Below are 14,044 nucleotides of genomic sequence, written 5' to 3'. Positions count from 1 at the left end.
GAATGAAAGCAAGCGCAAGGAAGATAAAGCAGCTTTAAGATGCTCAGAGTCAGTTTCCTGTGCCGTGTCAATGGATGCATGTGGGCTGGAGCTCTGCATGTAGAGCTGAATGGAGCCTGCGGAACTTGGGAAATGTGGGGGTGTGCTGGAAAAGGCTCCTTCTGCTTGGCTGACCTACATAGCCAGTTTGCTTCTCATGTCTAGGCACTACACATTTCTAACCAACTGGTGTGCTTTTCTCTGCCAGGCGTCTCATCCTCATTGATTCCGGCCTTTTAACATGCATTCGTTGAGCACAGGTGTAATAGATAGCCCTGCTGCAGTCTATCCTGGGAGAATATAACAATTGGCCTCTGCAACAAAATCAAAGGGAGCTTCTCGCCTTTTCTTTGGTCATAATGCCAGGGGTTTCAGTTTTTTGACCACAAATACATTAAACCATTGTTAAAGCGTTATTCAGTCGGAAACACAATAAAGACAGTGATGCCCTTGCTTCCAAAAGCTCAATAAGACAGACTATATACATCTCAGAAGAAACCCAATTTGTTCCATCTTCTGAAACTAAATTAAGATATTCTCTTATAATTTTGTTCCATCCATTAAAGGTCCACACAAACCAAGTTTTAGCTTCAAAAAGATCATATAGACATGAATATGAACTTGGATTTAATCCAAGTCTTCTGTGACATGATCACTTCATATGATAAACAGATTTAATTTAAGCTTTTGTTGTAAATTTTACATATAAACATGCATTAAGCACATCAAATGTGCTCAAATGAAGCTGAAAAATACTTGCTGATGTCTAAGAACCAATAAAGTTTGTTCTTGCATCAAGCATGCAAGGTTAAGTTTTTGTTTACCATATTTGATGTAAAATTATAAGAGTATTAAAAATATCAAAATTTTTAGGTGAACAATGATCTTAAGGTCTCACCAAGAAACACTTTTGACTATCTGCATAAAGTATAGTCAACTTTACAGGTTTTTCTGTACTCCCCACTTAGAAAGGAACAACCTGAGATTCATGCAAAACTATACACAAATTGTGGTCGTGCAGTGTGACATTTAGCGGCCTAAAAACCAACTAAACCTAAAATCAATTATAATTACAGCCTGATGAATAGCCTTTTGGCTAATTCTGGTGTGCATTGTCCCTGTTAAATAAACCTGAAATAAATAAAAATAAATAAAATGAGCAATTAAGTAATCCAAATAATGATGCAGCAGAATCCTGCGATTATTGTATCAACAATGCTAAAAAAACATGGAAAATATGTACACACTATGTGATCAAAAACATCTGAACACCCAAAAAAGTAGTTATATCACAGATATATACACAAAGAATATTTGGTATTTTCTAAGTTCTATTATTTGGTACTTGTTTCAAGTGTACAAGATTAATATTTATAAAATACTGGAAATGTAAAAAAAAAAAAATAAATTAAATAATCAAATAATTAAATTGAAGAAGAGACATTGTGATCTGATACGGGAGAGAAGTTTTTTTGGGGGGATCGTCCTACCGTTACATAATAACTTTTCCCTCTGTTGACATTTGTTCCTTTCAGGGCAGAGCACAATTACAGAAACACATTTGCATCCATGAGTGTCAGCAAAAAAATTTTTTCATTGGAACCAAGTCAACTGTCAAACCGGATCAAATGTGGTTTGAAGAATATAAGCAGCACAACCCAGGGACTGCAAACCTTATTGATGACATAAATTATTTTCAGTGACAGTTTTACTTGAGTAACAGCAAAAGGCAGATGTGTTCCAACAGCGATCGGAATGGAAAGGGGGAATTCCAAATGGAGCACTGACCTGGTTCTGGGGCAGGGGTGGCTGGGACTGGCCATCCGGAGCCTGGCCCTGACCGTCATTCCCTCCCACAGGGGAGCCACGGGTCGTGGCCGTCATACTCGACACGGGGCAGATCTTTGCAATCTTGTCTGCTTATGTCGCTGGCACGCCAGAAGAAATCAGTTTCTCCTCAGGAGCGATGGAGAACCGGCACACTTCTGAAAGTGAAAGCACCACCTGGGGGACTGGATATGTTGCAGAGACCATTGCATAACCTGTAAAATAACAAAGATACTAACATTAATCAGTCTTTAAAAGGTGTACCCACACCTAATTTGACAAATTAATTCACATGACCTGCCAGAAATTCATGATTACTGGATACGGAATTTTTAAATCATTTTATAGAGATTGTGCTTACAAAGAGCTCATGCAATATTTTAGAGCTGAGCATAACTAGAATTTATCTTTAAATTAAGATTGTAATAATTTTCATGCTATGTCCAGGCTTAGACCTCATGTGCTCTTATAATAAAATCATAATAAAATCAATGTGAATTAACTTCCTTTTCTGACACATTTCTGAGTGAGCAGAAAAAAAAGGGAGGGACTTCATTTTATCTATCAGGAATTGGACTGTGAAAAGTAGCTGTTGCATTTCAGAACAGAGCTAGACCAAAGGTGAGATAACTATAACAATGTCTACATTACGTCACAGTAAGGACTATTTGACATAAGCCAAAGGGGAAAAAGAGTAGCAGATTTTTAAATTATGATTCTAAATAACAAAGATATTTTTTTCTTTGTAACAGATTAATCTGTACAAGACCAGGTATGTGCACTAATAAAATAAACATGGTGTTTTTTTTTTTTAATTCAAGCAAACACTTGCACTAATTTTATAAAACTCTTTATAATGGCAATCTGTTCAGACACATTTGTATAGATGTTGTATAGTTTCAAATCTATATGCAAAATACTTTACATTTCATATTCAGGGTTGGGAATTTAAATACATGAGGTCAGGAATTGGATACTTGTTATACAATTTTTATTTCTCATCAACTCCTTTGTGTGCATTTTAATATGACTTTAAACTATTCAAGCGCAAAAAGACTCGCCTGCTGTTTTCTGTGCTGCGCACACATCCAAAGCGTGTGCACAGAAAGCCTCTCATACTAAATAGTGCGCAATACTAAACCAAGTTCCCTTCCACGTCTTTTTGTATGAATGTGTGTATTTTGAATGGGCAATTAGACACAAAAATGGCTTTACATGTTATAACTGTTTTTTTTTTACATTTGATTACCGTTTCTGTACCTGAATACCTAAAAATCATATTCTGTTTATTTCAAACATATCTTTGTTCGCTTGTATTTATTTGTGCACTTGCTAATTTTTTATTTGTTCTTTTTTAACTACTGAGTATTTACTTGTCTTTAATGCTGCTTGAATTTTATATTAGTTAGGCTAGTTGTTTTTGCTATGGTGTTTTTAAACCATCGACTAAAGTTCCTTGTGTAAGTGTTCTTTAGCCTGTTGATTTTTGTTCGTGGTATTCAGCTACAATGAAATGTTTAGCAATAAGACATCAAATAAATGTGAATGATATCAGTTGTTTTTTTAACCTTTTTGGTTAAAATTCAAACGATACCCAACCCTACATATATTCCAACGGTTCAAATTTGTTCGCTCATGAAAATGAATATCTGACATTTCATATTTAGTGCACATACATGGTAGCACAGAACTGCTTGTGAGAAACAATGTTAAATGCAAAGCTGATCGTTTAAGATTCTTGAAGAACGATTTATAGTTATATGATCATATATTGTATAAAAATAGGGGTGTCACGATTCTCCAAATCCTCGATTTGATTACAATTTCGATTCTAAGGTCACGGTTAGATTCGATTCTCGATTTTTTTTTTTTTAAGCACAGGTTGCTGTTGCTCCTAAAAAGCTGACATCAGTTCATCGCAATCTCACACATCTGTTATTATCAGTGAAGCTGACTGCACAATGAATCTTTCATAATATATAGCCTACACTTTGTTTGTTATAATTAGAGGATTTGCCAGCGTACAGAATTCAGCACTGTACAAAAAAGTCCGTTTTGAGCAGTGAGGAGAGTCTATCTTAAATGCTTCTGATTGGTCATTGCGTTCAAGAAATCAACACATATGTCTGTGATTGGCTAAATCGCTCAACGCTGCAAACATGTTATAAATAGAAACTCTGGCCTGTAAATCGTTTCTGTTTGGTTTTAGTTGTTCTTGTTGCTTTTTTGCAACAGATGAAAAAAATTTATTAGTTTTTATATGTTTTATTCATAGATATTTCTAGTTTGCGGGAGTCCCGCAAATCTTTTTATTCTCCCGCACACACAGAGTGAGTGCATTACCGCCCGCGCTCGCACTCGGCCATCAAATCTAGTCCCGCGCCGCACTCTATTGCGTTGGGAGTGCACGTCTATAGATCAAGAACCCGGCCCGAGGATAGTGACGGGAAATATCGGCCAAGTTCGGGCTCGGGTATAGAATCCAAGTTAGAGGACTCACAGCCTTTCAACATGTGTGTTTTTTTTCCGCGCCGTGATGAGTCGTTCATGAACGATCCGTTCATTGCCTCTGTCACACGACAAATGAACAAAAGACTCGGAAGGTTAAGTATTAATGTTCCCTGTAAATTACTTTTGACTGCATTATAATGTTTTCTTAATTCAGAATATGATCAAGATTGCGTTGGATGTGTTCGGGGAATTTGCCTGTTAAAAGTATAACATTTAAAGCCCCTGAAATGACTAGAAAAAAGATTAGTTAATTTTGATGAACGAGATTGAACAATAGAGTCAGTAAAACGATCCGAACTTTCCATCACGGGCGTGACATGGGGGCGTGGCAGCATCGACGATTCCATTTTTTATTTCGATTTTTGAGTTTGTGAATTAATTTCGATAAATAATTGTGAATTAATTTCCCTGGTGACACCCTTATATAAAAATCACTAAATAACTACAATATATGTTGTTCAAAACAAGAACCAGATAATTTTATAGTATATGTTATGCTTCCCAGGAGGATCCTGTTGGTTGGTTCAAAGTGTATTAAATCATACCATAAAAAACAGATCTGGGCTGAGTTTCTCAAAAGCATTGTGAGCCAAGTTGATCGTACCATTGGTGGCAATGGTTCTACGATCTACTTAGGCTTACAATGCTTTTAGGAAACACAGCCCAGGTTAGTACATAAATATAAGTACATAAAAATAAAATATGTGCTTCCTGTTTAACAGCTTTTCGATGATGTTCACGTCGCGTAACTACGTCACTTCATAACGTTCCCAGGGCAACAGGAGAAAATGGCTGATCTTGTGTGAAGTAAACGCAACATTTTTCAACTTTCTGCTAAGATATGACTTTTTTGCAACAAAAACGCAGGGATTATGAAATTATGCAAGCCCCGCATAATTTGCACGGAAATCTGCAATTTATGCGGCGAAAGTGCGGTATATTTCAAAAAATTAGGCCCCCGCATAAATATGCGGACTTTGGCTGATTATGCATTGAATTATGCGATCGCATAATCGCGTTTTTCTGGAGGGACTGCCAAATAAAGAAATGGCAGCAGCAGAGCACACATCAGCACTGATGAGATAACAAATTCACTAACAACCACATGCAAGTGAAAAAAAGTCATTGGTTCCATATGAAACCTGTCTATTTTAAAGTTAGGTTAGATCGAATAACATGACAAATACATTGAGGAAAAACAAAAGGGCTTTCTCATCAACCTTTCTTAGCAAACTGGATGATTTTCACAATAAAGTAATCGAAAATATAACAATGTTAAAAAGGGGTCCTTGATTATAATTTCACTTTAACTTTAGTTAGTGTGAAATGTTGCTGTTTGAGCATTAACAACATCTGCAAAGTTACAACGCTCAAAGTTCAATGCAAAGGGAGACATTTTCATTTACAGAAATAGATTTAAAGTAGGACTGCACAATTAATTCGCACTGAAACCACACGTGATTTGGCAAAGGGTGCGATTATTTTATGCGCAGCTTGTCAGTGCAGCACGGCTAGGGTGCATTTCCCAAAACCATAGTTGGAAATTGCATTGCAACCCACAAAGTTGCCAATTTAATTAGCAACTATGGTTTTGGAAAACGCACCCCTGATCGGTAGTAAATCCTGCTCCATCTGAACACCAGAGGGCACCTTCGTGCAGACACTCCAAATATGCCCCGCCGCAGAAGTAGATAACGCCCGTCATTCCAGGAAATCCCTATGGCTGTAGCTGAATAAACAGGAGATTGAAATGCTTTGATTAAACATGACCAATAAACACATAACTGCCTTATTCTGTGTAAGAAGCCAAACATCTCACAGAAGGATGCTTAACTGTCGTTATGAAGTGAGTTTGGAGTAAAAGCATGTTATTAAATGTTATCTTTTGTTGGACAAGAGGTTATTAAATTCTTCTCATGTTTGGAAAGCTGCCTGACGCGTTGCTTTTTCAAATGCACGTTATAAATGATTCAAACTCACAGTGCTTTCAGATGGAGCAGAGTTTACAGAGCCGTACATCAATGACAAGGTGCACAAAATAATCGCAGCCTTTGCGATTTCAAAATCGTGATACATGGAAGTTGCAATTAATCGTGCAGCCCTAATTTAAAGTGCCCCTATTATGCGATTTTAAAGTTTCCTAATGTTGTTTTGGAGTCTCATACAATAGGTTTACATTAGGGCTGTGTATCACCAACAATGTCACGATATGATGCATATCACGGTTCTAAAGTCACGATACGATACGTATCACGATATGAATCAATTTAGAATTTAAATTTATTTTGAGCAGAGTTTAGTAACAGTAATATCTTTATTGAATAAACAGTGTTAGAACAGTTGCGATAACTGAAAAACTATTTAGTTTTTTACATTAAAAACAATGAGAGTTAAATTAAATAAGTGTTGGAATGTGCACCAAACACAGTAATTTCTTTACATTATGTTGAAATCATTTAAAACAAATAAATACAATAGAATAAAGATAGCCTAACAATAAAGAGAAACGTTTTTGAATAGGTCTAGCACTAGTATTCAGAAATACTACAGAAACTTAAAGTAATTAAATGTAAAATAACATTGGGTACTAGTATTTTAGTCCTGACTAAATTAAATACATCGGCTAGGGTTAGGGTTCCTTATAATTAAAGCTATCTTTTGTTGTTTTGACAACAATATTAATGAAAGACACATATGGCTGCTGTCACTTTAATAGCTTAGTGCACGGAACCTGTTTTCATTATACTGTCACATGCATTTTATGCTTAAGACATAACCGACTGTGTTGGATACTCAAAAAAAGACTGACATTTTTGACATCATTTTGCTTGTTTTTGTCTGTAAAAGCAATATAATCCGTGAAAAAGAACTTTTGTTACTCACAGGCTGTTTGTGAGGCGGCTTTACTCTATGTATGCATGCAGAGAAAACCATCTCTCAGAGAGCGTGCGAGTACTGAATAGTTTAAAATCGCTTGAATGTTTTTAGCGTGGTAAGACTTAAAAAGAAGAGCGAATGGTAAACTTAAGTGACAATGTAATGCTCGCCCGAATATGCAAGTGAATATTCCGTCATGTCCCAACTCCTAAAAGCGAGAGTGTAGTATCGCCGCCTTCAGCACGTTTGACGCTTGCCTTGAGCAACCCATTTTGAGAGACAGAAGACGCGGTACAGCTGAACACTCAATGTTTGCGGGAATTTCCCGCATTATAAGTGGGAGACCTGCGGGAATGATAAGAATAATGCGTAATACTCGCAATCCCGTGCTGAAATTCGAGCCCTGAATTGGTTACATTCAAAAGCACGACAGAATCGAATATCGATACAGCAACTGCTGTATCGATACTGTCGTGCTTTTGAATGTAGCACGACACCGCATCATCAGGAGTTCATATCGATATTCTGAGCACAGCCCTAGTTTACATACATCAAAATAATATACATTTGAACATCACCACATTATCAATGATTCTCAAACGATTCGTCAAATGAATCAATCTCTCTAAATCCCTCCTTTTCGCAAGCTACTCTGCTCTGATTGGCCAGACAGCTCAGTCTGTTGTGATTGGTTTACTGCGTACAGCGCGCGCATCGAAAACGAAGACACCCATTGCCATAACGTCAGCTCTGCTTGTCCTGAGGCTTCCTACACCATAAGCTAAACACAGTAACGAACCATGACGTCGATTTTACCATATCAATCCGAGCGCAAGTGCGATGATGAAACATTGGAAGAACTAGTTATTCAACCCAAACCACCATCGCGAGGACGACTCGAGCAGGAGGTTTCTCAGTGATACGCTACTTAGTTTGAGGTACATTATGAGATGTTGCAGCTGTAATTCCTCACCATCAGAATTAACAAGTGCATGTCCATCAACAAACCGATTATTTTACTTGTACTAAGTTATTTAGAGTATTTTCTAATACATTAAAGTGAACATGTGGAAACTGAATCAATAACAGTGAATGTATGCAATGTTTAAATTAGCCGAGCTCTGTCATGAATGACTGATGTAACAAATGTTGGTAAAACAAATCTTGCTCCATGCTTTCCTCAAATTAGTGAGAACGAAAGACTGTATTAATAGACACAGTGTTAGGTAATGGTGGCCCACAGCTGATTAGAAGAAGAATTTCAGTAAGATAGTAATAATGTGAGAGTTAACCAGTTAGCAGGAGACCTACACAATATAAAGCTCAAAAATAAGTATTTTGAACACCATCTTTCAAGAGCAAGTGGTTTGCGAATCCCGCATTGAACTCCGAGATTTGAGAAGCAGTCGTCAGTAAAATAAATGGAACACAGCAAAAGTTTAGGATTATACTGCTGTGGATTCGTGGTAAAGATTCATTTTAACCACCATTTCTTCAAATGCTCGTCCTTATGCAGTGAAAAAAAAAACTGGCTTTACCTTCACATAGTGGAGCACAGCGTCTTCTCAACATGAGGTTGAAGTTTTCCCTGGTGTCTGCGAGCATTAAATGGGCGGGCAATATGCTAATGTTTCGTCTTGACGTCACAACGAAACAGCTTAAGACTCGATGGAAAATTATTCATTTCATTGACTCGAGTCGACTCTAACTTTTGAAAGACAATAACTTTATATACGGTGCACTTTCAGATTAAAAAATTTTGCAGGATGTTTTCATTCACTTAGAGCTATGTTACACACTACTAGGGCTGCAACTAACGATTATTTTGATAATCGATTAATCGGACGATTATTTTTTCGATTAATCGAATAGAAATTAAATTAGATTTTTTTTTATTATAACTAAATAAAACCGTAAATCAGGGTATTTGTGTGTAAAAGTGTACTTTAAAAAGTGCAAAAGCCACACATTGAGTTTTACTAATATCAATATTTGCATTGTTTTTAATGATAATTGCTGATGGCAAGTTGACAAACATGATTATTGTTAAAAAAATGATATCCAACATATTATGTTTTAACACAATTTTTGTTAAAACAAATTTACACAGACATGTTGTTCAGATGTGAATATCTGAACTAAAAACAAACTAAAAACATCTAAAATATATAATTCATTTAATTTTTATTTAAAATTAATTATATATAAGGAATATAAGGTTAAAGAATATAATATATATTATATATAATATATAAAAGAATAATATAAGGATAAATTGATTAAATAAATATAGAAAGACTGAAAACAATTGTGTGAACGTAGAGCCGCAGTAGATCGCGTTTGAAAAACAATTAAAACTTAGTAGACAAATGCTATAAAAAGAGAACGGAATGGAGGTAACGTTACCCAGCAAGCTAACAGGCTTGAGTAAAGGACAGGAGAAATTATGCATTAGTGCACAAGCATTCGCTGAAAACCACTGAGTACAGTGACTAAAAAACAATATTTTACTGCTGCTGTTATTAACTGCCTTTATATTTAGTGCTTCGCTTTGTAAAGACCGTTTTAATTTAACCTATTTCTGCGGTAGCGCTATTTTAATCCATCACTTACGTTGCGAGCGAACTGATTGCACAACCTGATGCTCGAGACAAAATACAGACATCCCAAGATCCCGGAAGTCCCGGGAGTCTCCCGCATATTGATTGCGGCTCCCTGATGCCCGCGAATTAGTTCAAACTCCCGAAATCTAGAGCGCGAAAGCAAGAGCGCGCATGCGAGACAGAAGAGACTGCTCCAAACCGTGTAGCGCGCGCGCTCGGCAGAGCGCCTGAGGGAGAGAGACCTTGCGTGTGTGTGCGTAACAGTAAACGCTCCCCGTGACGTAAGCAGACCAACTAATCGATAATGACATTCGTTGACAACGATTTTCATAATCGATTATAATCGATTTTATCGATTAGTTGTTGCAGCCCTACACACTACATAAAAGGTTATTTTCAAAAATCCATAATAGAGGCTCTACAACAAGTACAACGAGCTTCTTCCCAGGTTGGTGACATCATGAACCCTAAAGTTCAGTAGCCCCGCCTACTGATTCAAGCACAAGTAGTAGTAGGTAAATAAGAGACGTGATGCTAACACTGGATCGAGCAGCTAAGCAATAAACATGCCTTTGAAGAGTGCAAAATGTTGTGCAGTTCCAGGTTGTAGAAAAACACAGTAGCTGCATTGGATTTGCAGAGAGCCTGAATTAAAAAAAAAAACTATGCTGTGCCTTCTATATTGGATCTATCAGGAATGGTACAACACACTTACGAGAGTAAAAAGTTTTTACTGTGTCACTATTGCTGTTACCGATCAATTATTTGAACATGTCTAACCAAAATCACTAGTGCAGTGACCAGTGATTTCTGATATGTAATGATTCATGTAGGCCTACAGTGAGATGTTTGTCACAAAATCGTTCATTGTCAGTATATCAAACCAATGGTTAACTTCACATTGTTTTTCTTAGTAAGATGAAAATAATCTGTTATTTTAACTGTGGTTAAATTATATATAGAAACGCTTCCTTTACAATCGCTGGGACTGTCAAATAAACAGCGCGAGTGTTCTGGACTAAACTACCGTTAGAATCACTGCACTGTTTGCACTGTTAGTGTTAGTTATGATGAAAGCATTCATTAGTGTGCAGAAAAATCGAGTTAAAATGATGAGATCGCTGCATTCATGCGCTAAACATGTCTGTGATCGGCTACAATGCTCATTCACAGCAACCTTAAATGCCACTATCTAAATATGATGCTATCATGCTATAGTTCTAAATATAATGCTATAATCAACACTTTTCACAATTAGTAGGCTAAAGAATTTGAATAGTAAAAACATGATAAAAGTTTGATAGAATTACACGTGTAATACTTAGCCATTTCCAAATGCAAAGATGTTAGCCAATCACAGCAGTGGGCGTTTACACTTAGCAGACACGCCCCTTAAAACAGTGTTCAAATCCGAGGGCTAAAACCAGGCCTTTAATTTCTAAATTATGACCATTATTTATGTAAAAATCATGCATTATAAATGCACCCCAAGAAACATTATAAACTAATAAAATAATGCAGTTCATGACCCCTTTAAATAAAATGTAAGTGTCATGGCAAGTTAATACTAACAACCTAACCTAACAAACCCTAAACAACAGTCTTTTTTCATTGCACTCACCGAATTGCCAAATGGCTCTCAAACTAATAAGGCAGTATAGCTGCAGCTATACTCAACGATTCAATGGATGCTTGATTTGTAATGAGCAAACCAAAAATGAAGACAAAGCCAAACCAACACAAATTTCATACATGAGAAAGAAATGCTGACATGGCATTTGGGCACTGATTTCTGTAAAGTTATGCACCAAATAAACCCTTGTGTCTTTGCTGTTGATAAATGAGAGCAATCCTAGTATTCTGAGAAAGAGAAAAAAACTATCACATCATTACTGGTTTTAAAAGTATTAAAAATGTTTTAAACATCCATTTAACTTAAAGAAATTGGAACTATACAGAAATTCACAAAGGTTAGTGTAACAATGTATAAACATTTGAACAATGTTGGAAAATAAGAATTCTTCTATAAGGTCTTTGAAAATGACAACAACGCTCGGCTTGACTTTTCAATGAAAAGGAAAAAGGTCTAGATTACCTAATACAAGAGAAAAACTTCACACAAATCACAAAACAATAACACACAGAATCAGAACGAGTAAGATTGTTTTAAACTAACCTGCTGGTTTGGCAGTAATTGTGGACAGGCTAGTATGCATAATGAATACAGAAACATTTCCCTGAAACAATGTGACATCACACTACACATATATAACAATTCCCTAATATTATAACACACACACAAACACACACCATTCACATTTGTCATAATAAACCCACCAGATGCACAAGAATTGGCAAGCAGAATAAAAACGTAGGCTACAGACTAACCTTATTAGATGGGAGGAAATGAACTTACTGTCGCTAATGGCCAAAGATGGGCGTTTCCCATAACGTCAATATAAATATTGTAGCTATGAGAAATCCTTTCCATATTCCAGAATACTGAATTATACATAAAATAGGTGATATTGGCTGTTTCACAAAACACATTTAGCTGCTATCTAGACAGCCTATGACGCCCTAAAAATGCTGTCAAGGAAGGGAGCTTACAAGGTTTTCAGCCTCGGTCAATTTAAAAGCTGAAAACGCGCCTTCGATGACCAAATATATAGTGTCTGGGTGGGCAGCACACTTGGTTTGGAGACACAGCCATTATGTATTGGGCCTAGTTTGAAACTGTGGCAGTTTAGGCCCGTTTCCTCTTCCAAACACAATCAGAGTTAAAAAAGGGGTATCTGTGTAACCAGCCATGCATATAATGTTATTAAAGCTCTGATGCTTTAGATTATACTGTGTTGGTACATACAATCTTAATTTATAACTCAAAACTAAGAGCGAAAGTGAATGTAAATACAGCAGCAGAAACAAGCTAACGTGCTAACGGCTAACAGCTGGACTCCAGCAAAACACAATCAGCTCGTGACAGTGGATTTAAAGCTATTAAAACATCTAAACACCCATTTTAATTATCCAACAACCCCATATTATACTTCATAACCTGCCAAAATCTAAAAATCAACAAGTATCAAAAACAACCGACCTGCACACGTCAAAACCACTTGTTTAGCCACAAATCAACCTCCTCAAACAGAGCTGTCGTTAAATGCAAATTCTATTTAGCTCAAATAGATCTTCAAAGCGAATGAACTGCTAAAGTGCGCGGGGATTGTAAATATATAAGCGTTGACAAATATCCAGACGTATTTAATTCGTTCATTGAGCTGTTCGAGCTAAGCTAAGTGAGCACTGACTTGCAAATCATCTGCCATTAGCGGCTAGTTTCATTTAGCTTCACACACAAACCCACTTACCGAGAATCAAACGGGATCTTTCCTCCATACGATCCCAGATCGGATCATTTAAGTGCTGTTTAATAATTACTCAGCCACGTTCATGTGCCTGGCTGTTCCGATTATAAATAACACGCTTGTGTTGAGATCAGACCATTGGTTTATTGTCTGCTGTTGGGTGTTTTTCCTGCGTCACCAGCATCGACTACTGCTGCTGCTGCTGCCCCCCTCCCTTAAACTACCTCCAGTCGCTCGCTCTCTCTCTCTCTCTCGCTCGCTCTCGCTCGCTCTCTCTCTATCTCCTCTGTCAGGCTGCTTAGAGACCCGTCACCGTGCTATGGATGGAAGTAAATGAGAAGTATATCCGTGCACTAACTGCATGAACGTGTGACTCAGCTGGGCATGCGTGGTTTCGAGGACAGCTCGCCTTCCTGACACCAGATTTGTGATATTAAAAATCATTCTTCAAACATCATTCTTTTTGTAACGAAATTACCAAAATTAGTTTTTTTTGTGATGCACCTGAACACATATATACAGGAAATGCTGATGTTTCAAAACGTTTGTATAGTGATAAAGTTATTGGGATTACTCTTCATTTTCTGCTACAAGTTTTTCTTTTTCTTTTGTGGTGTAGGCCTATCTTGGACAAAGCATAGAAATAACTCTCATATCAAATTAAATTTAAAATGATACATATATATATATATATATCATTTTATTTTTTTATTTTTTTTCCTACTGAATTCTGTGAATTGGAGAAAACTTGGTTAAAAAACTTGGTTAACCATTGTCTATTCAAGATCGTTTTGGAAGAATTCGGACAGTATGATTTTG

The 14,044-nt window shown here is 36.7% G+C and overlaps 1 protein-coding gene across 8 annotated transcripts in view; it reads right to left on the bottom strand.

Annotated features, from left to right (window-relative positions):
- usp9 (ubiquitin specific peptidase 9) overlaps positions 1-13,611 on the bottom strand; it is a 52,710-nt gene extending 39,099 nt beyond the window's left edge. For 4 of the 8 annotated variants that reach the window (XM_077215373.1, XM_077215374.1, XM_077215379.1 and 1 more), the window contains exons 1-2: positions 13,229-13,601; positions 1,828-2,081 (exon numbers count right to left, since the gene is read on the bottom strand). In XM_077215373.1, coding sequence (XP_077071488.1) covers positions 1,828-1,923 — 96 coding nt within the window. In that variant the 5' untranslated portion in view covers positions 1,924-2,081; positions 13,229-13,601. Of the gene's footprint in view, positions 1-1,827; positions 2,082-13,228 lie in introns of all 8 variants that reach the window. The other 4 variants (XM_077215372.1, XM_077215375.1, XM_077215378.1 and 1 more) reach the window with 2 other exon arrangements.
- Positions 13,612-14,044: the final 433 nt, after the last annotated feature.

The sequence above is a fragment of the Siphateles boraxobius genome, unplaced genomic scaffold (assembly GCF_051911475.1).
Source record: "Siphateles boraxobius isolate OS27281-9 unplaced genomic scaffold, OSU_SipBor_1 7, whole genome shotgun sequence".
Lineage (NCBI taxonomy): Eukaryota > Metazoa > Chordata > Actinopteri > Cypriniformes > Leuciscidae > Siphateles > Siphateles boraxobius.
The sequence above is the reverse complement of the archived record's forward strand: the minus strand, read 5'-3'. Positions and strand labels throughout refer to the sequence as shown.